At 39.0% G+C, this 23,309-nt stretch overlaps 1 protein-coding gene across 8 annotated transcripts in view; it reads right to left on the bottom strand.

The window, feature by feature from the left end:
- The window catches only part of ppfia2 (PTPRF interacting protein alpha 2), a 352,206-nt gene that overhangs the window by 93,016 nt on the left and 235,881 nt on the right, over nucleotides 1-23,309 (bottom strand). For all 8 annotated transcript variants that reach the window (XM_063057742.1, XM_063057744.1, XM_063057746.1 and 5 more), the window contains 4 exons: nucleotides 17,638-17,859; nucleotides 17,014-17,160; nucleotides 6,359-6,493; nucleotides 2,086-2,169 (listed from right to left, as the gene is read on the bottom strand). In XM_063057742.1, the coding sequence (XP_062913812.1) occupies nucleotides 2,086-2,169; nucleotides 6,359-6,493; nucleotides 17,014-17,160; nucleotides 17,638-17,859 (588 nt within the window). The remainder of the gene's footprint in view (nucleotides 1-2,085; nucleotides 2,170-6,358; nucleotides 6,494-17,013; nucleotides 17,161-17,637; nucleotides 17,860-23,309) is intronic.

Raw genomic sequence — 23,309 nt, 5'->3', positions numbered from 1 at the left:
GAAGTCATTCCTGCCTGCGGCCAGCAAACTTTAAAACTCCTCCCTTGGAGGGTCAGACACCCTGAGCCAATGGGCTGGTCCTGGACTTATTTCATAATTTACTGGCATAATTTACATATTACTATTTAACTATTTATGGCTCTATTATTATTTATTATTTATGGTGCAACTGTAACGAAAACCAATTTCCCCCAGGATCAATAAAGTATGACTATGACTATAACAGTGCAGAGAAATGTTAAATAAGGATGATGCTGGGGTTTGAGGATCTGGGGTATAGGGATAGTTGAATAGGTCAGGACTTTATCCACTGGGGTGTAGGAAAATGATGGGAGATCTTATAGAGGTATACAAAATTATGAGTGGTATAGTTATGGTAAATACATGCAGGGATAGTTCTACTCCCATGCTGTATGGTCTTATGGCTTTTCCCCCTAAGGTTGGGTGAAACTAAAGCAAGAAGTCATATGTTTAGGAGAAAGGTGAAATGTTTAAGGGGAATTTAGAGGTCATTTTCTCTCAGAAGGTTCTGCAAGCATGGACTGAAACATTACAAATGCAACTCCACTCTTCATGAAGGGAAGGAGGCAAAAGGCAAGGAATAATGGGTTGGTTTGCCTAACATCAGTCTTGGTAAGATTTTACACCAGCGAGTTAGTGGATGCTGTTTAACTTAGATTTTCAAAAGGCCTTTGATAAGGCTCTGCACTTGAGGCTAACTGGTAGAAGGCAAAGAATAGGTATAAGTAGCTGCCAGTGACTAGTGGTGTTCCGCAGGAGTCAGTATTGGCTCCACTAATTTTCATGTTACGTGCTAATGGTCTGGAGGACAGAATTGATGGCTTTGTGCCCAAGTTTGTGGATGAGAGAAAGGTAGGTGGAGGGGTAGGTGGTGTTGAGAATGCAGGAAATCTGCAGAAGGACTTAAACTGGTTGGGAGAATGGGTAAAGAAGTCTCAGATGGAATATAACACAGTAAATGTATAGTCATGCACTTTGGTAAAATAAATACAGGCATTGAATATTTTCTAAACAGGAATAGAACATTAAAAAAATCATTAGTGCCAAAGGATATGAGAGTCCTACTGCAGGATTCCCGAAAGATTAACTTGCAAGTTGAATTGGTAGTAAGGAAGGCAAAAGCAAGGCTAGCATTTATTTGGAGAGGACTAGAATATAAAAGCAAGGATGCAATGCAGTTTTTTGCTATATATTTATGGAAGAATGTGCTGGCATTGAAGAAGCTCATGTGTAGGTTTATGAGAATGACCCGGGGGATGAAAAGGTTAATATATAAGGACTATTTGATGGCTACTTGCTGGAGTTTAGAAGGATGAGGTGGAATTTCATTGAAATCTACCGAATACTGAAAGGCTTAGATAAAGTGGATGTGGAGAGAATATTTCCAGAAGCTGTAGGGTCTAGGACCAGAGGACAAGACTTAAATAAAAGTATCTCCCTTTAGAACAGCGATGAGTAGCAATTTCTTTAGCCAGATGGTGGTGAATCAGTGGAATTCAATGCCACAGACAGCTATGAAGGCCAAGTAATTGAGTTTATTTAAGGTGGGGGTTGATAGGTTCTTGATTAGTAAGGGTGTCAAAAATATCAGGAAGCAAGCAGGAAAATGGGGATGAGAGGGAAAAATAAATTGCTTGAATGGTGGAGCATACATGACGGGCCTAAAGGCCTAACTCAGCTCCTACATCTCATGGTGGTTAAATACAATTGTTGACAGGTTGGGGTTGGGGTCAGGATTCTGACATGCCAACAATTACTTGTGCATTTGAATTCCTGCCTACCTCTAAACCCAGCTCCTTAGTGGAGTTAAAAATCGCTCTTATATTTTTACATTTCCTTTGTTTTCAAATAGGTTTAATGGAGTCACACTGTTATAGCATGTAAAGTTTTGGAATAGTTAACCTCAAGTGCAATTGAAGAGGTAACATTTTTCAAGCTTCATGGCACAACCAGCATTTAGATGAATATCTGCATTAATAAGTGATAAGACATGCAAAAATGGAAAGAACTAACACAGCAGGAAATAGATTTAAGTATTAGTAGCAGATTCTCAATATGACTTACCCTTTGCAGTTCCTGATTCTTTTCTTCAAGCTGAGTCTCTAAGTGTCTCAAACGTTCTTCTATGCTACCATGTCTCTCTTCAGCCTACAATTCAATTGAAAGAGCTGACAAGAACTCTTCTTTTATTCAACTGAAATACCTGTTATGAGTACTTCTCAACCAAGAAAAGTTAGGCCAAGCTCAAGCCTATACTTCCTGAGCTCACGATTGTTCAGAATTAAATAGGCAGATGAAAAGCATTTTGGACTCTAAAGCCTATATAACACCTGAACATCAGCAATATTTGGACTTGCATGATTCTACCACAATCCTGCTTTTTAACATTGCTCTTTAAGCACAAAACTGCACAAGATTGTTTATTGTAGTTCTTCAGTGTGTAAGGGAGAACGAAAAATTTAAAAAACACTATAAATATAAATGTTAGAGCAATCTTATAAAACACAATATATCAGTAACTGTTCTATACAGAGACTAATCGTATGTACTGTATATAGAGATGCTAGGTGATGTGTAGTTGTGGTGGGGAGTTGGTAGGGTGAGTTAATCAGCCTGGCAGCTTGGGAAAAGAAACTGTTTTTTAGTTGTGTTGGTGTGGATGCTGCATAGCCTCTTCCCTGATGGGAGTGAGACAAACAATTAATAAGCAGGGTGGGTGGGATCCTTCATGATATTATTGCCCTTTTCCTGGCACCTTTCTGTAAATATGTCTTTGATAGTGGGTATAATGATGCCATTGATACGTTGGACAGTTATAACTACCTGTTGTAGAGCACTCCTGTCCACCACAGTGCAGTTTCTGTACCACACTGTGATGCAGCATGTTAGGATGCTCTCCAATGCACATCTGTAGAAGGTTGTGAGTATTATTGTGCACAGACCAGCTCACTTCAGCTTCCTCAAAAGGTAGAGGCATTGGTGAGCTTTCTTGACTATGCGGGATGTGTGCTGCGACCATGAGAGGTTGCCTTATATGTGCACTTTTAGGAGTTTGAAACATGTACAGCAGAAAGCTGCACTTCAGCATGGAGTCACCCAATGGTCAACAGTGTACGTATCTGACATCTCACTCTGTCCCTGAACTCATCATAGTGCAGCTTTATTCATCTGAATGGTGCCGCTGATCTATTTTTACAAGTTAAGCTTAGGTGATTTCTCATGCTCATTTTTCTTGATTTTACAACAAAGAAGAAACAAGATCAGCTTTATTTGTCACATGTACAGTCCACTGAAATATACAGTGATATGCGTAGCTTGCTCTGGGTCTGTACTCACAAGAGTTTAGTAGAATAAGGGGTGGGGTGGATTGAAACATTGAATTTTGAAAGGCCTAGATAGAGTGGATGTGGGGGGGTTATTTTCTGTAGTGGGGGAGGGGAGGTCCAGGACTAGAGGGAACAGCCTCAAAATGGAAGGACTTCCTTTTAAAACCGAGGTGTGGAGGAATTCTTTAGCCAGAGGGAGATGAACCTGTGGAATTCATTCCACATACGGCTATGGAGGCCAAGTGATTGGGTATATTTAAAGTGGTGGTTTAATTAGTAAAGGCATCAAATGTTATGGGAAACAGGATTGAACATGATCAAATGATGGGCTGAATGGCCTAATTTGCTCCTATGTCTCATGGTCTGTGGTCTTCATGAACTTCATTTTTTTATTTCATACAATAGAACTAGCATTTATATATTGCTTTTTTTTATTATCATTGTGACCAAATGCACTTATCAATTGATAACTTAAACTTTGGTAGGTAAACACAGCAACCAAATACACACATAGAAACCTAGAAACATAGAAAACCTACAGCACAATACAGGCTCTTTGGCCCACAGAGTTGTGCTGAACATGTCCCTACCTTAGAAATTACTAGGCTTACCTATAGCCCTCTATTTTACTAAGCTCCATGTACCTATCTAAAAGTCTCTTAAAAGACCCTGTTGTATCAGCCTCCACCACCGTTGCTGGCAGCCCATTCCACACACTCACCACTCTCTGAGTAAAAAACTTACCCCTGACATCTCCTCTGTACCTACTCCTCAGCACCTTAAACCTGTGCCCTCTTGTGGCAGCCATTTCAGCCCTGAGAAAAAGCCTCTGACTATCCACATGATCAATGCCTCTCATCATCTTATACAGCTCTATCAGGTCATCTCTCATCCTGCGTTGCTCCAAGGAGAAAAGGCCGAGTTCACTAAAGCTATTCTCATAAGGCATGCTCCCCAATCCAAGCAACATCCTTGTAAATCTCCTCTGCACCCTTTCTATGGCTTCCACATCCTTCCTGTAGTGAGGCGACCAGAACTGAGCACAGTACTCCAAGTGGGTTCTGACCATGGTCCTATATAGCTGCAACATTACCTCTCGGCTCCTAAGTTCAATTCCACAATTGATGAAGGCCAATACACCGTACGCCTTCTTAACCACAGAGTCAACCTGCGCAGCTGCTTTGTGTGTCCTATGTACTTGGACCCCAAGATCCCTCTGATCCTCCACACTGCCAAGAGTCTTACCATTTATATTGTATTCTGCCGTCATATTTGACCGACCAAAATGAACCACATCACACTTATCTGGGTTGAACACATTGAGCTTCTGTAAGATTAATGGCCATTTCGTCTTTCATCTTTTAGTTGTTGCATAATTTTTGAGCACAATATCTCCCTAGTTTACCTTTGTACAATGTAAAATAGAGCTTGAATAAGTAGTTAGAACTTCAGTTTAATTACTTCTCTCTGCCCATATGGTTCTCTTCGTAACAACACTGATCACATCTCAAAGTAATTGATGCTTTATGTCCATAAGTTGTGGTTTGAATGTGAGGACGTTAGAACCTGGAAAAACCTATAAAGTAAGCCCTTCTGTAAAGATTCAGTGGTAAAGTGAGAGGAGATCAATGGATTCTTCTGTCCATTTGAATTGTAATATTGTAATTTATTTTTACTCATTATACTGTGTATACATAGAAATAAACAATTCTTTTATTCTCCTCACTTCTATGTAATGAGACAGAGAATTTATGTGAGATATAGGCAAATTTGCTAATGGGTAAAAGTACACAAGAACTTAGAAACAGAACCCATTTATAGACATAAGATGCAAACATTCTGGCCGTAAAAAATAGAAACCATAGATAGCAAAAGATAGGGGAAGATAAACAGGAAAACACATAAAAATATAAAGCTCCTGCTTTATATGGGAAAGATACTCCAAAAATTAAAAAGCATGAAAATAAAACTGCAAAAGATATGATCAACACGCGATATCTTTACATTTATATTGGGAAAAAGAAAAGTATCAGAGGTGCAACTTGACCCCTTAAAATAGTTAACTCTGATAATGTAAATTAATGAAGACATGGAAGACAGGTTTGATGATAATTTTAAGCCTGAATTTATAGCAGAGAGACAAAAAGCATTGACAAAGTAGGTTCTATCAAACAGAATATTTCATGGAGATGAATAAGAGAGTGGATAGGTATTATCTGAGTAATGATATATGTAGGCATATTCAGAGTAGCTGCAAATGGAATTGAACCTTATGCAATCATCAGTAAACATCCCCTCCGACCTTATGATAGAGGGACAGTTTTGATAAAGCAGTTGCAAATGACTGGGCCAAGGGAATCTTTACCTGGTCTCCTTGATGGCTACACTGGAATTAATGCTGTCTGAAGGTTAAGGACAGAAAGCTCTCAGATTCAGTTCTTTAGACCAGGTTAGACCACAGTTGTAAAGAGAGCTTTCCAATAAGGTACCTTCAGATGTTCATAAAAGTATCTAGGCTTCAGTAAATGTCCAGCTTTTATATATGACTGTTTTCTTATTTCAGTCAATACAAATTTATATTTAATAGCTTAAGTAAAAGCTTCAGGTGTGGCGACCCGCTTTCCGGCACCCACGAACTGGCTCACAACAGCGTGCACAGGCAGATGGCCGGCCCCAAAAAGGGCGCCAGGCCATCTTCACCAGCGGGGGAAAATCCCGTGCGCAGAAAGGGTCTGGGAATATGCATTCCCCACAGCAGTCTCGCCCCAGGGAGGGCGGGAACGGGAAGGTTTAAAAGCAGGCCGCGAAGTTTGAATAAACCTCTTTCATCGCAACTCTAACTCACCGACTACGTGTGGTTATTCTAGCGCTGTATGTAGCACACCGCTACACAGGGATAATTTAACAAGTATGTTACAGGTATTTTTGAAGAATTATAATATCAGTAGGGGTTGGGGTTTAAGTGTCCTTAACAAGATGGATTTTGTAATATTATAAATACATATACTAACCTTTGTTAGGGCTGCAATTCGTTGGGCAAGTTCAGCTTCTACTTCTGGTAGGGTTTCTGCTCGCTTCATCGTTTGCTGTAGCTTTTGTTCAGCAAGTTCCAGACGTTCCTGTAACTGTCTATTTTTCTCTTCCAGCTAAATTCCCATGTAACAGAGATGTAAAGATTTACTTGAATGAGCATCAGTACAAAAGTTTCTCTCTCTATAACTTTTAATTGCAACATTTAACATTCATAAATAATGTACAATTAAAATTAAAAATAATAAATTTATTCAATAGAATATATGTATTACCACATTTAAAATATTTTATTCTGTAATTTATTATAGATTTTAAAGTGGTATCCATTACCATAAATGTTGAAAAGTTATCACGTTTATCTTTAATATTAGTGTGACATACTTATTAATGCATTCTACAAATTAACTCCCAGTGCATTGAAAATAACAATTCTAGTTTAGGATAAGTGAAAATTAATAAAATTACTGCCAAAAGTCTGGATTTTGGGTGAATTGGGCCTCCTGCCCATATATACCACTCATGCTCCCTATAATCCTGAATTTACCTGTTCCAGAATCACATGGGTGAACTTCCTGGCTGAGGTTATTTTAAAGCTGAATAAGATCAGTAGCAGTAGGAGCTTAAACAGCATTATTGAATGGCATGGATTATTCAAAACAAATGCCACTTAAGCTCTTCTGGAACTTTGATGGACGGAAAAAGCCTGTCACCAGCTTTGCCAATCCCTTTTCCCCCCAAAGTCAAGTTTATTACCATGTATGCATAGGTGCAAAGAAAAACCGACTGTCAGCTGCATCATATAAGGAGTGTTCACAAGAAAAACAAAACTTTTACAGGAAAATAGAAAATGAACAAAAATAATCCATTTTATTTCAAAACGATCAAATCTGTTGGAAACACCAAGAGGCATTCATCATCTCAGAAAACATAACTGCAGGGCAAGGCCTCAGGCAAGCATGTCTTAAGGACCTCTATCTCACCCCACCAACCAGTATGCTTCAGGCTGGAGACTAGAGTTATTAAAGAAATCCACATACTACCTTTGGAAAATCCCTGTGAGCAGAAAGGCAATTTCAGGTTAAACTGGAATCAGTGATTGACACTCAACTGCTGTGGCAGGACTTACACAAAATAACTTCCTACAAGGTAAGATCAGGTAGCAAAAGTGGCAATGACAATCACTCATGCATGAGATCAATGCCATTTATGCACATTTTGATAAGGAAAAAGAATGACACACCCACATGAAACCCACATATATCCAGATGACCCTGTAATTTCAGTCTCTGAGCCTAATTTCTAGGCGTGTAACTCCATGAAAGGCATCTAGTTCAGACAGCATACCTGATCAAATGCTAAATATCTGTGTAGACTAACTATCTGGAGTACTTAAGAGCATATTCAGCCTCTTGCTTCTGTAGTCTCAGGTTCCCACCTGTTTCTTTAATGCATCTGAAAGCCTTTAATGTCCATAGCATTTTTAAAAACTATTCAAAATGAAATAAACAACTGAAAATTTTAAAGGTGAAAGATTTAACTGAAACTTTTTTATATGTTTTTAAATAACTGAAAAGATTAAAGCAAATGCAAATAATTGAAAAATGCAAATCGCCTCATTCTTATTGATATACAGTACAAGCACATTGAAACAAATGGGCTTGTATATCTCCAGGGTAAATGTTGTGGAATTCCAGGAAGCTCCTACTTTACCACTTGATTCCACATAGAGTCTTTTCACGGAGCTCTGTTGCAGATTACAGTGGAGCTGGGTTAGTAAGTTCAGAACTTCTATCTTCACACAGAAGTACCAAAATTGCCAAGCTTCACCTTCAGAGTTCCAACAAAATAGAGAAAAATCAAGGCCAGTATGTCTATTACATTATATTATACTATAAATTGGATTTACCATAAACGTAGATTACAAAGACAAATTTCCAATCCTCCAAATGCACTGGCATAAATACAATGAATGGCCCACAGTAGAATGCACTGGCATTTGAGATTCTTATTCCTCTCAAATTTTAGGAGAGCACCATTTGCTGAAGAAGTTCAGTAGAGAGGATAGAAATTCACTTGGTTCAGGTTTGCTTGAGACTTTTCTCACAGGGTCAAGTGTTTGAAAATGTTTCACCTCTAATGGGAGGCTATACGGAAGAAATTTAAGGTGTTGAGAGTCTGAGTCTTGAATCAATTGCTAAAAGGTTCATCTGTTTAGAAATGGGAAGGATTTTTTTAATAAATACATCATTTGTAGGATTATGAGTCTTTAGGATTCTCAAGACCAAACTGTAAATGGATGTCACTAAGTACGTTAAAAGACAGGGTGCAGTGCTTTTGGCCATTGCCATAGATTGAAAAAAATATTCCTGGGGTAGATGATCACAAACCATTGTGCTAAATTCCAAAGAAAGCTCAAGGAGTTGAATCACTCAGCACTACTTGTGGTTCTAACATTCTTATGCTCACCTCATCTACCTGTGAATATCCATGTTCTTATAACTGACTCAGTTCTTCATTAGAGCAGTTCTTCACCCTTCTTTGCCTATGACTTGAAATAAGTATAATCTCTTCCATGAAAATGTTTCATTATTATTTAGCTAAACTATAACCTGTGGAAAACAGTCTAAATTTGAAAAAAGTACAATAAACCTTTGAAATATACCACCCCATAGATTGGCATTGAGTTTACCTGCAGGTTCTGTTTCCTCTGCTCCCTTTACATTCATCATGGTCCTGTTTCTTGCATTAATTACACCTGGGTCTTGTTGCCCATGCTCCCTTTAAACAAGTTGGGCTCCATTATGATGCTTTCTGAAACATATCAGGATCTAATTTCCTATTCCTATTCAAACACATCGGAGCTCTAGTGAAATTCCCACAATCCCTTTAAATTCACTGGGACCCCATACCAGCACTATTTTTTAAACACACAGAACACCAGTTTCCATAGTCCTTTTAAAAATATTGAGGCCCTGTTTTCCATGCTCCCTTTAACACATCATAGCCATGTTTTCCACAATCCCTTTATGCACACCAAGGTTCTGCTCTCACCATCTCTTTAAATTTAATGAGGTCTATTTACGACATTCCTTTTAAATATCTCAGGGCCCAGCATCCTTGGCTTCCTTTAAATTTACCAGAGTCATGTTTCCCATCAATCCTTTAAAATCACCAGGGTCCCTGTTTCCCAGGATTCTTTTAAACTTACTGTAGCCTGTTTCCTTTGAATCCTTTAAACTTATTGGAGATTTACTTCCCAGATTTCCTTTAAATTCACTGGAAAATTTACTATGTTATCATAAAACATCTAAAAATAATTGAATTAGGTGTATCATGGTGTAGAAAAATAGTACAGAAAATCTGCCAATTCAGTATCACCAACATTCAGTCAGATGAATTTAAATGCATCTATGAAAATAAGCTGTTCCTCTTTGTCTTATTCCCACGATAATTTCAAAGTGATGATGTGGTCATGAAAAAGAATTAAGAAATGAAAAAAGTTATAACAAAACAATTAAATTCACTTCTACTCATTAAATTAAGTAAGAAACAAATATATAGTATACCTTCATTGCATCACAATTGTTTTCTCCATTCATTTGAATACACTTGCAATTGATTAAATCTGGAGCAGAAATGGCAGGCCTTCCCAAAGTAAGATCTGAAAATCTGTATAAGTACATAACTCCCTCCCTGGACTCTGTGAAGAGGGTCATAGTGAAATGCATTTGGGGACGAATCAACAATCAGCTGTGTAGAAGCTCGAGACTTTCACATAGGATACTGAACTTCTACACTGATATGGCAATAAATGGAACTGCCAGCATTTATGTGATTTATTCAAGGTAATACCTTTGACCTTTGCTGTGCCAGTGCCAATATGTCAACCTTCCTTTCATTATAATTGTTTTTACCCCTTGCAGAATTCTGGTGATTCTGTATTATGTGTGGATTTACAACATTCACTCAAAATGCTATAGTGCTCTAGATAAATCCTTGTACAAAACAGGATTCATGAGTATATTTCTAATTAGTTGTAGTATTTCAGATAAGGATACTGTGCAACCATTTACAAGTATACCTAAAAATATGCATCAGGCAAGTCTTGGGTACTTAAATAGAGGGAAGAGTTCCTCTGCCTACTTCAACCACTAACTAACTGCTTGACTCTGAATGAATCTTGGTTAATTTTTATTGATCCTAACTACTGAATCTTGAAACAGTTTTGGAGATCACTGTCTGTTCTGTTCTTTGTTGCCAGTTCAACATAAGAGATAAAATTCATTTTTTTCATCCTATTCTGTACGTTTTTTACTTGCATACAGCAGCCTAATCAATTGCTCTGAATTGGTAACATGTACAATTCAAGTACATAACTAGGAGTCCGCTATTAATTGCTGAGCTGGAATCTAGCAAAGTTACCATCTTTGTTTTAATGAAGTGATAGAAAAACATTGTTATCAAAATGGTAATTGCATAAACATTATATAAGACATCAGAGCACAGGCTATTCTCCTCATTGAGTCTGCTCCACCATTCAATCATGGCTGATTTATCTTCCCTTTTAACTCCATTCTCCTGCCTTCTCTCCTTACTGTAAGACATAAGACATAGGAGCAAAGTATGGCCAACAGACTTTTCAAATCTGCTCCGCCATTTGATCACGGCTGATTTATTTTCCCTCTCAACCCCATTTTCCTGCTTTCTCCCCATAACTTTTGACACTCCTAATAATCAACAGCCTATTAACCTCTTCTTCACATATACCCAATGACTTTGTCTCCACAGCTATCTGTGGCAATGAATTCCATAAATTCACCACCCCCTCTCTATGTGTGGCTGAGGAACTGGTAGGGTTTCAGATTTCTGGATCTTTGGTGCCTCTTCTGGAGAAGATATGATTTGTACAAAAAAGGATGGGTTACACCTAAACCCAAGGCAGACCAATATCCTTGTAGACAGATTTGCTAGAAATGTTGGTGAGGGTTTAAAATAATTTGGCTGGGGAATGGGAACCAAAGTAATAGGGTTTAGGATGGGGCATTTGGTATACAGGTAGATGTAGTGTGTAGTGAGGCTGTGAGTAAGGACAGACGAATGATAGGGCAAAATTGGAGTGTAACATGAGGGCAAAATCAAAAAGGGTGATGATTACAGGACTGAAGGTGTTATATTTGAATGCATGTAGTATATGGAATAAACTAGTTGATCTTGTAGGGCAGTTAGAGATTGGCAGGTATGATGTTGTAAACATCACTGGTTCATGGCTGAAAGAAATCACAGATGGGAGCTCAACATCCAAGGATACAAATTTTATATAAAGGACAGGCAGGTAGGAAGAGGGGATGGGGTGGCTCCATTGGTAAAAAATAAAATCAAATTCTTAGAAAGAGATAACATAGGATTGGAAGATGTAGGATCCTTGTGGGTAGAGTTAAGAAAAAGCAAGGAGAAAAAGACCCTGATAGGAGTAACATACAGTCCTCTGAAAAGTAGTCAGGATGTGGGGTACAAATTTGAGAGGTAGAAGCATAAGTCAGATGTATCAGTATCACAGTGAAATAAAGGAAATTACAGAGGCATGAGAGAGGAACTTGCCCAGGTGGATTGGAGGGGGATACTAATGGGGATGACGGCAGAACAGAGGTAGCTGAAGTTTCTATGAATAGTTCACAAGGTGCAGGATAGATAAGTCCCACAGAAGAGGTAGTTCTCAGATGGCAGGGCTAGGCATCCGTGGCTGACAAGGGAAATTAAGGACCGCATAAAAGCCAAGGAAAGGGCATATAAGGTAGCACTACTGGGTGGGATGTTGAATGATTGGGAAGCTTTTAAAATCCAACAAAAGGCAACTAAAAAAGCGATAAGAGGGGAAAAGCTGAAATGTGAATGAAAACTAGCCAATAATATAAAGCAGGATACTAAAAGTTTTTTCAGTTATATAAAGAATAAAAGGGAGTTGAGCGTTGATATTGAAACACTGGAAAATTATGCTGGTGAAGTAGTAATGGGGAACAAAGATATGGCAGATGAACTTAATGGGTACTTTGCATCAGTCTTCACTGTGCAAGACACTAGCTGTATGCTAGAGATCCATGAGTGTCAGGGAGCAGGAGTGAGTGTCATTGCTATTACAAAGGAAAAAGTGCTAGGCAAACTCAAAAGTCTTAAGGACACATGGTCCAGATGGACAACATTCCAGAGTCACAAAAGAGGGTGCTGAAGAGATAATGGATGCATTGGTCATGATCTTTCAAGAACCACTTGATTCTGGCATGGTCCTGGAGAACTGGAAAATTGCAAATGTCACTCCACGGTTTAAGAAGGAAAGAAGACAAAAGAGAGAAAATTATAGGTCAGTTAGCCTAACCTCAGTGGTTGGGAGAGTGTTGGAGTCCATTATTAAGGACAAAGTTTCCGGGTACTTGGAGACTAATGATAAGATAGGTCAAAGTCAACATTGTTTCTGTAAAGGGAAGTCTTGCCTGACAAACCTGTTAGCATTCCTTGAGGAAGTAACAAGCAGGGTGGACAAAGGAAAGGGTGTGAATGTCATTTATTTAGATTTTCCGAAGGCATTTGTTAAGGTGCCTCATATGAGGCTGCTTAACAAGATAAAATCCTATGGTGTTACAGTAAAGATAGTGGCATGGTAAAGGAATGGCTGAAATGCAGGAAGCAGTGAATGAGAACAAAGGGGGCCTTTTCTGGATGGCTGCCAATGACTAGTGGTGTTCCTCAGGGGTCAGTATTGGGACCACCGCTTTTCACATTGTTTATCAATGATTTAGATATCACAATTGATGGCTTTGTGGCAAAGTTTGCAGATGATACAAAGATAGGTGGAAGGGTAAGCAGTGCTGAGGAAGCAATGCAATTGCAGCAGGACTTAGACAAATTGGAAGAATGAGCAAAAAAGTGGCAGAAGGAATACAGTGTTGGGAATTGCATGCATTTTGGTAAAAGGAAAAATGGTGCAGACTACTATCTAAATGGGGAGAAAATTCAAACATCAGAGGTGCAAAGGGACTTAGGAGTCCTTGTGCAAGACTCCCAGAAGTTTAATTCACAGGTTGAGTCTGTAGTAAAGAAGGCAAATGCAATGTTGGCATTTATTTGAAGGAGAATAGAATATAAAGACAAAGCGATAATACTGAAGCTTTGTAAGACACTCGCCAGGCTGAACTTGAACTATTGTCAACACTTTTGGGCCACATCTCAGAATCGATATATTGTCATTGGAAAGAATCCAGAGAAGGTTCACAAGGATGATTCCAAGAATGAAGAGTTTAACATATGAGGAGTGTTTGGCAGCTTTGGGCCTGTACTCACTGGAATTTGAAAGAATGCATGGTGATCTCATTGAAACCTACCGATGTTGAAACATCTAGATAAGGTGGATGTGAAGAGGATGTTTCCTCTGGTGGGGGTATCCAGAACTAGAGGGCTCAGCCTCAGAATTGAAGGGTGACCTTTTAGAACAGAAGTAAGGGGGAATTTTGTTAGCCAGAGTGGTGAATCTGTGGAATGCTCTGCCACAGACAGCAGTGGAGGCTAAGTCTGTGGGAAGAAAGTTGATAGATTCCTGATTGTTTGGGGCATCAAAGGATATGGTGAGAGTACAGGTATATGGGGTTGAATGGGTTCAGGGATCAGAGCTGACTCGACAGGCTGAATGGCCTAATTCTGCTTCTTTGTCTTAAGGTCTATGGTCTTAATCACAATGGATGATAGAAAAGGAATGTAAAAAGGGCAATGTTATGATAGTCATGGGGAATCTCAATATGCGGGTAGATTGGGAAAATCAGGTTGTTGCTGGATCCCAAAAGGGAGAATTTGTAGAATGGCTCTGAGACAGCTTTTTAGACCATCCTGCGGTTGGGTTCACTAGGGGAGAGACAATTCTGTATTGAGTGTTGTGTAATGAACCAGATTTGATTAGGGTGCTTAAGATAATGGATGCAGTGATCATAAATGATAGAATTCACCCTGCAATTTGAGAGGGTGAAGATAAATTCAGATGTATTAGTAATACATGGTGTAAAGGGAAATACAGAGGCATGAGTGAGGAGCTGGCTAAAGTTGATTGGAAGAGGACACTAGCAGGGATGACAGCAAAGCTGTAATGGCTGGAGTTTCTGGGGGGTGCTTTGAAAGGTGCAGGATAGATACATCCCAAAGATAAAGAAGTATTCTACAGAGAGGATGAGGTAATCGTGGCTGACAAGGGAAGTCAAAGACAGCATAAAAGGAAAAGAGAGAGTGTATTATATCACAAAATTTAGTAGGAACTTTAAGAATTGGGAAGATTAAAAAAATACAAGGCAACTAATAAAGTCATAAGAAGAGAAAAGATGAAATACGAAGGTAAGTTTGTCAGTTATATAAAAGAGGATATCTATTGTTTTTTCAGATATATAAAGAGAAAAGAGAGGTGAGATAGATATCAGACAGCTGGAAAATGACACTGGAGAGGCAGTAATGGGGGACTAAAAATGGCAGATGAACTTAATAAGTGTTTTGCATCAATTTTCTCTGTGGAAGACACTAGCTGTCTGCTAGAAATTCGAGAGTGTCGGGGGCAGAAGAGAGTGGAGTTACTATTACTAAGGAGAAGCTTAGAGGTCTAAAGGTAGATAAGTCACCTGGACCAGATGGACTATATTTCATGAATTTCAAAGAGGTAGCTGAAGAGATTATGGAGGCATTAGCAACGATCTTTCGAGAGTCACTAGATTCTGGAATGCTTCCAGACGACTGGAAAATGCAAATATTATTTCACATTAAGAAGTGAAGGAGGCCAAAGGAAGGAAACTATAGGCTAGTTAGCTTTACTTCCATAGGTGGCAAGGTGTTGAAGTCTATTATTAAGGATGAGGTTTCGGGGTACTTGGAGGCACATGATAAAATAAGCCAAAGTCAGCATATTTTCCTCAAGGGGAAATCTTGCCTGACAAATCTGTTGGAAATCTTTGAGGAAATATTAGGCAGAATAGACAAAAGAGAGTCAATGTATGTTGTTTAATGGATTTTCAGAAGGCCTTTGACAAGGTGCTGCCCATGAGGCTGCTTAACAAGATAAGAGCCTGTAGTATTACAGGAAAGATACTAGTATGGTAGAAGATTGGCTGACTGGCAGGAGGTACAGAGTGGGAAATGGGAATAAAGGGGGCTACCAGTGACCAGTGATCTTCCAGAAGGGTTGGTGTTGAGATCACTTCTTTTCACATTGTTGTGCAGGATTCCCTAAAGTTTAACGTGCAGGTTGAGTCAGTGAAAAGAAAGGCAAATGCAACATTACCAATCATTTCAAGAGGACTAGAATATAAGTGCAAGGATATAATGCTTAGGCTTTATATTGCATTAGTCAAACCTTATTTGGAGTATTGTGAACTGTTTTGGGCCTCTTATCTGAGGAAAGATGTGCTGGCATTGGAAACTATCCAGAAGAGGTCCATGAGAATGATCCTGGGAATGAAAGAGTTAATGTATGAGGACAGATTGATGGTGCTAGGCCTGAACTCTCTAGAGTTAGGAAGAACAAGTGTCGACCTAATTGAAATCTATTGAATATTGAAAGGCTTATAAAGAGTGGATGTGGAGAGGATGCTTCCTATAGTGGGTGAGTCTAGAACCAGAGGTGACAGCCTCAGAATAGAGGACATCGATTTGGATCAGAGATGAGGAGTAATTTCTTTAGCTAGAGGGTAGTGAAATTCATTCTCACAGCCAACTGTGGGGGCCAAGTCATTGAGTATATTTAAAGCAGAGTTTGACAGCTTCTTGATTAGTCAGGATGTCAAAGGTGAAGGGAAGAGAATGGGGTTGAGAGAGATAATGAACTGGCCATGATGGAATGGTGGGGCAGACTCAGTGGTCCAAATGGCCTACTTCTGCTCCTATGTCTTATGGACTTATGGTCTCTAGCTGAAGAATTTTTCCTAATTTCTGTTCTACAGTGATGTCCTTGTATTCTGAAGGTGTGTCCTCTGGTCCTAGACTCTCCCACTATTGAAAACATCCTCTCCATGTTTCTTGGTTTTTCAATATTCGGTATGTTTCAATGAGATCTCCCTTCATTTATCTAAACACCAGTGAGTACAAGCTTACAGCCATCAAATGCTAATCAGTTTCATTCCCAGGATCTTTCTTTAAAACCACCTTTGGACCTTCTCCGATGCCAGTACATCCTTTATTGTATATAGATCCCAAAACCATTCACAAAACTTCAAATGTGGTCTGATGAATGCCTTGTAAATCCTCAGCATTACATCCTTGTTGTTATATTCCTCTCAAAATGAGTGCTAACATTACATTTTTCTTTCTTACTAACGACTCAACCTAAAGTTAACCTTTTGGGAATCCTGCACTAGATCTCCCAAATCCCTTTGCAGCTCTGATTTCCGAATTTGCTCCCTGTTTAATATGACTAGCTCAGGTAGACACCTTGGTTATCATGGACAAGTCAGGCCAAAGGGCCTGTACCTTTAATGTATAACTCTGACTAAATGGTTAAGCTACATTTCAGAATAAAGAAACTTCAACAGTGGTATTCTAATATTTGCTTTAAAAGTCAATGCTGAAATTGACATCTCATTACTAGATCAACCTCTTATTCATAAATATACTGAACCTGACGTAAGAAGGCATCCTTATTTGCCAGCTCATTTTCCAGTTTGTCGTTGATGTCATGTAATGAAGTTGATTCTCTCTGTACATTAAGGTACCGCTTCTCGAGTGTAGTTATCCTTTCTTCCATATCTTCTTTCTGAGCGATGACCTGTGAAAAATTAATAAAGCAATTTCATTAATCCTAGATCTTTTTTGCACACCAAAAACACGCTTCATAACAAATGGTAAAATACTTGGATTCATGTTGTCTTATATTTTAAAAATTATAATATGCAAAAACATTTTCATATATATTGACAACTATTTCTTTAAGTAAATATCTGTCTGTCTTTTAATGAATTTTGGTTATCATTCCATCATATCTTCTAAACTTTGGGACTCGCCTTCACACAATTCCCATTTCTACCACCAGTGTGCCTCTTGCACTTGCTCAGATCCACACTTAGCATTGAGCAATTATGAAAACTGATTGAGCAATAAAAATTAACTATGGTTAACACATTAACCTTCAAGTTTCTTAAATTTTTAGACCCAAAGTACTTTAGTCCAAATTATCTGCTATCCAAATTATCAACTCTCAATGAGCACAAAGATTTCAAAAAGAAATGCTTATTAAAATTCATACCTCTCTAATATCCCTCTGATATTTAGTACTCAATTCTTCTGATTTTATCAGATCTTTCCTGGCAGTTTCGAGATCTTGTTCCACTTCGGTAAATTGATTGGACAATGTTGCTAACCGTTCTTTTGTCTGTGTCATCTCAAAATTCTGTTTTTCCAGCAAATCCTGTAGTTCCACAACTTGATTGATTTCATCATGATGGTCTATTGAACCATTGGAAAGACGCTGCAGAAAAGAAAGGTAAATAGCATTACCCTTCAGTACTGATAATAAATTCAGGTAGCTTGCAGGTTAAGTTGGTAGTAAGGAAGTTGTTAGCATTCAATGTTAGCATTCATTTTGAGAGAACTAGAATAAAACAGCAAGGAAGTAATGCTAAGGATTTCAAAGGCATTGGTAAGAACATACTTGGACTATGGTAAGCAGATTTGGACCCCATAACTAAGTAAGGATGTGCTGGCATTGGAGAGGGTCCAGATGAGGTTTACGAGAACGATCCTGAGAATGAAAAGGTTAATGTATGAATAGCGTTTGATGGGTTTGGGACTGTAATTGCAATAGTTTAAAAGAATGCAGGGGGCATCTCACTAAAATGTACTGAATATTGGAAGTCCTAGACAGAGTGGAGTTGGATAGGATGTTTCCAATTGTGGGAGTAGTATGAGGGGCACAGCCTCAGAATAGAAAGATTTGCCTTTAGAACAGAGACCAGAAGGCATTTATTTTGCCAGAGGTTGGTGAATCTGTGGAACTCATTACCACAGATGACTGTGGAGACCAAGTCATGGGGTACACTTAAAGCAGAGGTTTGATTAGTAAGGACATTAAAGATTGTGGGGAAAAAGGGCTGAGAGGGAAAATAAATCAGCCATGATCAAATGATGGTCTGAAAGGCCTAATTATGCTCACATGCCTTATGGTAAGGTTAAAAGTAGAGAAATGGAAGTGCTTGTTGAAAATCTGCCATTACGCTTATCTGCTTTTAATGTTACCTGCAAGTAAGAGAAAAATTTAACTGCATATGGTAATTACGGACAACTACAAGGAACAGGTTCACAAACAGAATTATTATCACTGACCTAAATAACATGAAAATTGTTGCTTTGTGGCAGCAGCACATTGCAGAAATATAAAGGTGTCGGAGCTCAGTGTTCAATTCTGACATCATCTGTAAAGAGTCTACGGGTGCTCCAGTTTCCTCCCACAGCCTATAGACGTATGGGTAGGTAGGTTAATTGGTTATTGTAAATAGTCCCGTGATTAGTTTCAGGTTAAATCAGGGATTACTGGGCAGTGTGGCTCAAAATAAAATAAATAAATATAAATAAAATTACTATAATTAATGGCTCTGTCTGTCTAAGTAGACAATGGATGCACCCCTCGGGGCGCAGACCTGAGCGATGAATATGGAGATCCTGGGCTGCCCAGACATCAAGAACCCCCTCTCAGCTTCGTGGATGTGGTCCAAAGGAATGCGAAGCAGTACATTTGGCATCAGCTTGGCTGCAGGAGCTGCCAGGAGGTGACGGGATACGTCATCCAACTGCCTTAGGGGCTCCATTCCAGATTTGTGTAGGGTTTACTCCTTAGCCTTCTCTTCTCCCGAAGATACCCACAAGGCAGTGGGATCCGTAACCCTGGATGGGAGCCCATGCCAGGTATGTCAGCCGGAGCCAGCTGAGCCAGGGACTCGTGTAAGGCAGGGTCGTCATGCCCTGTAGTAGTGACATATGGAGCCACTACCCACTACTTAAATGGGAATACAATATTACAAATTACTATAAATTACAGAAATAAATATTGTCAATAGTGTAAAATTAAAGGAATAATGAAGTAGTACTCATGCGTCATTCAGAAATCCGACGGCAGAGGGGAAGATACTATTCCTGAATCATTGAGTGTGTGCATTCAAGTTTGTGTACCTTCTCCTTGATGGTATTACCAAGAGGAGAGTATGTGCTGAATGGTGAGAGTCCTTAGTGATGAATGCTGCCTTCTTGAGGTACTCTCTCTTGAAGATGTCCTTGACAGTGGGGAGGGTTGTGCTCATGATGGAACTAGATGACTCTACAACCCTCTGCAGCCTCTTGTGATCCTGTGCATTGGAGTTACCACACTAGGCTGTAAGAGCTTGTTAGAGTTTTTGGTAACATACCAGATCTCCTCAAACTAAGAAAGTAGATCCTCTGGTATGCCTTCTTCATGCATCAATATGTTGGGCTAGGAGAGATACACCAAGCTGTTGTTGCCCAGGAACTTGAAGCTAATCTCCCTATGCACTATTGACTGCTCAATGAGGACTGGTGTAGGAATTGAATACATTTACAATAATGTCCAATTAATAACAGAGAAATACACATATGTGTATTTGTGGATTTTCTGGCTTTTCCATGGTAATAGATTCAATCAATGGCAGTCATATTGGATTAACGTTGTCCAAACAATATCCATAGAATTACATCAACATGCTGAGATTGCACTGTGGTCCATATAATGACTCCAGGGAATCTGTCAATACACAGGAAATGCTGATGATACCTCCACCATTTGACATTCACCCTTGCTGAGCACACAAAAAAAAATCGGATCCATTGACTACTCCTGGGTGACAAAATATTCCATCTTTTCTAATGTCTTATTATTTTATTCAAAATACCTTGAAAGGCACCAAAAAAAAAAGACAATGAGACAAATGTTGGTTAGAGGTTAGCTCTCAAGAGCATTGTGCTCTTGAAAACTTTCTTCTGATAGCCAAATAAGTCAGAACTAATTTGCAATGTGTTCTAATTATAATTTTATAATTATTACACATTGACATGCAGGGCAATGTTCCTACTTTGGTGCTATACAATATCTGCAGTTAAAAGTTCAGATCCCTTTCTGATTGCTGCAAGAAATCTAAAAACGGATAATTTTTGAAATCTTCTCCACTCATTAACTCAGTGGATGCAAAATTTGGCTCTATATTACATATTATTTTGGCACTACTGATTCTGCTTTGGTTCCAAGATGGGACTTCTGGCATGTAGAGAAGTTAGTAGCATGGGTCTTACTGAACATTAACATGAAGATGTTAGCACAATCACAGTAAATTCCTAATAGATGAATGTTGAATAGTTGAAGCTTGAATGTTAATCAGTGTGCAACAACTCAGTGCCAATGCTGCCATTTTAGAGATTAATGCTCCAGTTATCCTCCTTTTTTAACCTTCCATTTCACTGTTATTAGTCCCTTTTAAAAGAATTATTTGTAGGTCAATTACTAAATAATTTCTATCGTATGTTGGTAACATTATACACAGAAACACAAGGAAGTCTGCTGATGCTGGAAATCCAGAGAAACATATACAAAATGACAGAGGAACTCAGTAGGTTGTGCAGCATCAATGGAAATGAATAAACAATCGAAGTTTCGGGCCAAGACCCTTCCATAGACATTTTGTGTGTGTTACATTGTACAACTGTTAATATTGCCTGGCCGTAAAGAGGTTAAAGTTTACAGTATTTTCTTAGTCCTTGGAAAATCTTCTCTTGACTTCAAAATTTCTCTACACATGGGTGCATTTCTAGTTACTCATAACATCATGTGATTGAAAGAATGAGAACAGTGTGTATTGTACAGAAAAAGCAGCAAGAAGAGGGAAGGGAAGGCAGAGAGAATTATTTCCAATAGGAGGCCATATCCACCCAGAATGTTGTTTCTTGAACTTTAATAAGTATGTGTATGACAAGAGCATGACAAGAGTCACATTGCTAGTAGCTGGAATGCTGGTTGTGACCATGAACTTTTATAAATTTTAGTTCTCCCAACTTTATCATCTTAAAACAGCACTTCTAGTCCCTGGAATGAGAACTGAAATATTAATCAAAATGAGTGTCAAGGTTTATAAAGGTCTATTGCACAACTTTGTCATAATGAGGACATAGTTCATGTCATCACCTAACATCAAACAGATGAGGAAAAGATAAAGTAAGAAGAAAGAGGAGCTGTCAGAAGAAAACTTGCTGGCTAAGATGCTCTTAGCCAACAGAGGCAACTGTTTTTACAAAAAAGCCAACTCTAATTTCCCATTTAGGAACAATCTCATGGTTTATTTATTACTGACCATCATATTTTCCAGATTGGTACAATGCAAAGTTAAGCCACAGAAAATAAAGATTCCAAACCAATTTATAAATCACATCATATCACATCACATGGGTGCAAGCTTATGCACATCCCTTGAAGTATGTCTCACTTGCGCTCTTGCCTCTCTTAAGCTTCCGGTGCAATGTGACTCCCGTTGTTGCTGCATGGCTGGCAGAATGCATTGACTTGCAGTCGAAAGAGCTGCAGATGGCTCCAAAAGATATCCTTGAACCAATTCCAATTTGCATAATCTTGGCATGTGCAGCAACAATCTGGGCTGACAGGTTTGCAGTGGTGGGAAGACAAATGCTGTTATGCTCAGGGAGGAGAGCAGGGTCCCGATGCACTGCCAATCCATAGAGTGGTGCTTTCACAATTTCAGCAAACTTTTAGTGAATAGATTTCTGGACAGTCGCAATAGGCTGCAAAGTTCTTTTGCGCAGTGTTGCCCATAACCATGATGGCAGTGATCCTAGGTTGCATGATGGCAAGCTAAATCTGAATGACAATATTCTAAGCTTTCACTACAGCTACTAAGTGCTGGGTTGCTTCTACCTGTACTGTAGTAAAAACAGTAAATAGTTAGTGGATTCACAAATATGCTACGTGGATTTTTGCACTTCCAAGCTCTGTTCACTTGAAGCTTGGTGCAGAACACTACACCAAATTAGTGGTATATCATGGTCCTCGAAAATGTACAGACACTTTATGGCAAACTCAATCATAGAACATATGGGAAATCTATAATTGCCCTAAGGAAGGTGGCACTACAGCTATTTTGGCTGAAGATTACTCATGCCTGGTGACTCATTATATGTAGATCCTGCTTTACGCAATTCATAGTTTGTGTATTAGAAGAGAGACTGTGGAGTGGGTGAATTTGGATGTGGAATGAAGGACTTGGCTTGAGATTACTATTCCACAGTTTTAAGCCATCTCTAGACAGTAGACCAATGGTTAAGACATTGGGCATCCTTTACTTTTAGCAGTGAGCAATCCTGGTTGTCATAGATTTAACTTAAATGAAAAGCAGTATGACAATTTTTACAGTATCATAGTGTTGTTAATAAATCTGAAACTGACACCACAGAAGTATAAGACCATCAGACATAAAAACATAGAAGCATAGAAAACCTACAGCACAATATGGGCCCTTCGGCTCACGATGCTGTGTCGGACATGTACTTACTTCAGAAATTACCTAGGGTTACCCATTGTCCTTTATTTTTCTAAGCTACATTTGGCCCATTGAGTCTGCTCCACCATTCAATCATGGCCAATCCTTCTTTTCCCTCCTTAGCCCTATCTCCTGGCCTCCTCCCCATAACCTTTGATGCTATGTCCAATCAAGAACCTATCAGGCTCTGCCTTAAATACACCCAATGACCTGGCCTCCACAGCTGCCTGTGGTAATAAATTCCACAAATTCGCCACCCTCTGGCTGAAGAAATTTCTTCCCCATCTCTGTTTTAAATGGATGCCCCTCTATCCTGAGGCTGTGATCTCTTGTCTAAAACTCCGACACCATGGGAAACATCGTTTCCACA

This window comes from Mobula hypostoma, chromosome 9 (assembly GCF_963921235.1).
Source record: "Mobula hypostoma chromosome 9, sMobHyp1.1, whole genome shotgun sequence".
NCBI lineage: Eukaryota > Metazoa > Chordata > Chondrichthyes > Myliobatiformes > Myliobatidae > Mobula > Mobula hypostoma.
This window is presented reverse-complemented; position numbering and strand designations above follow the sequence as displayed.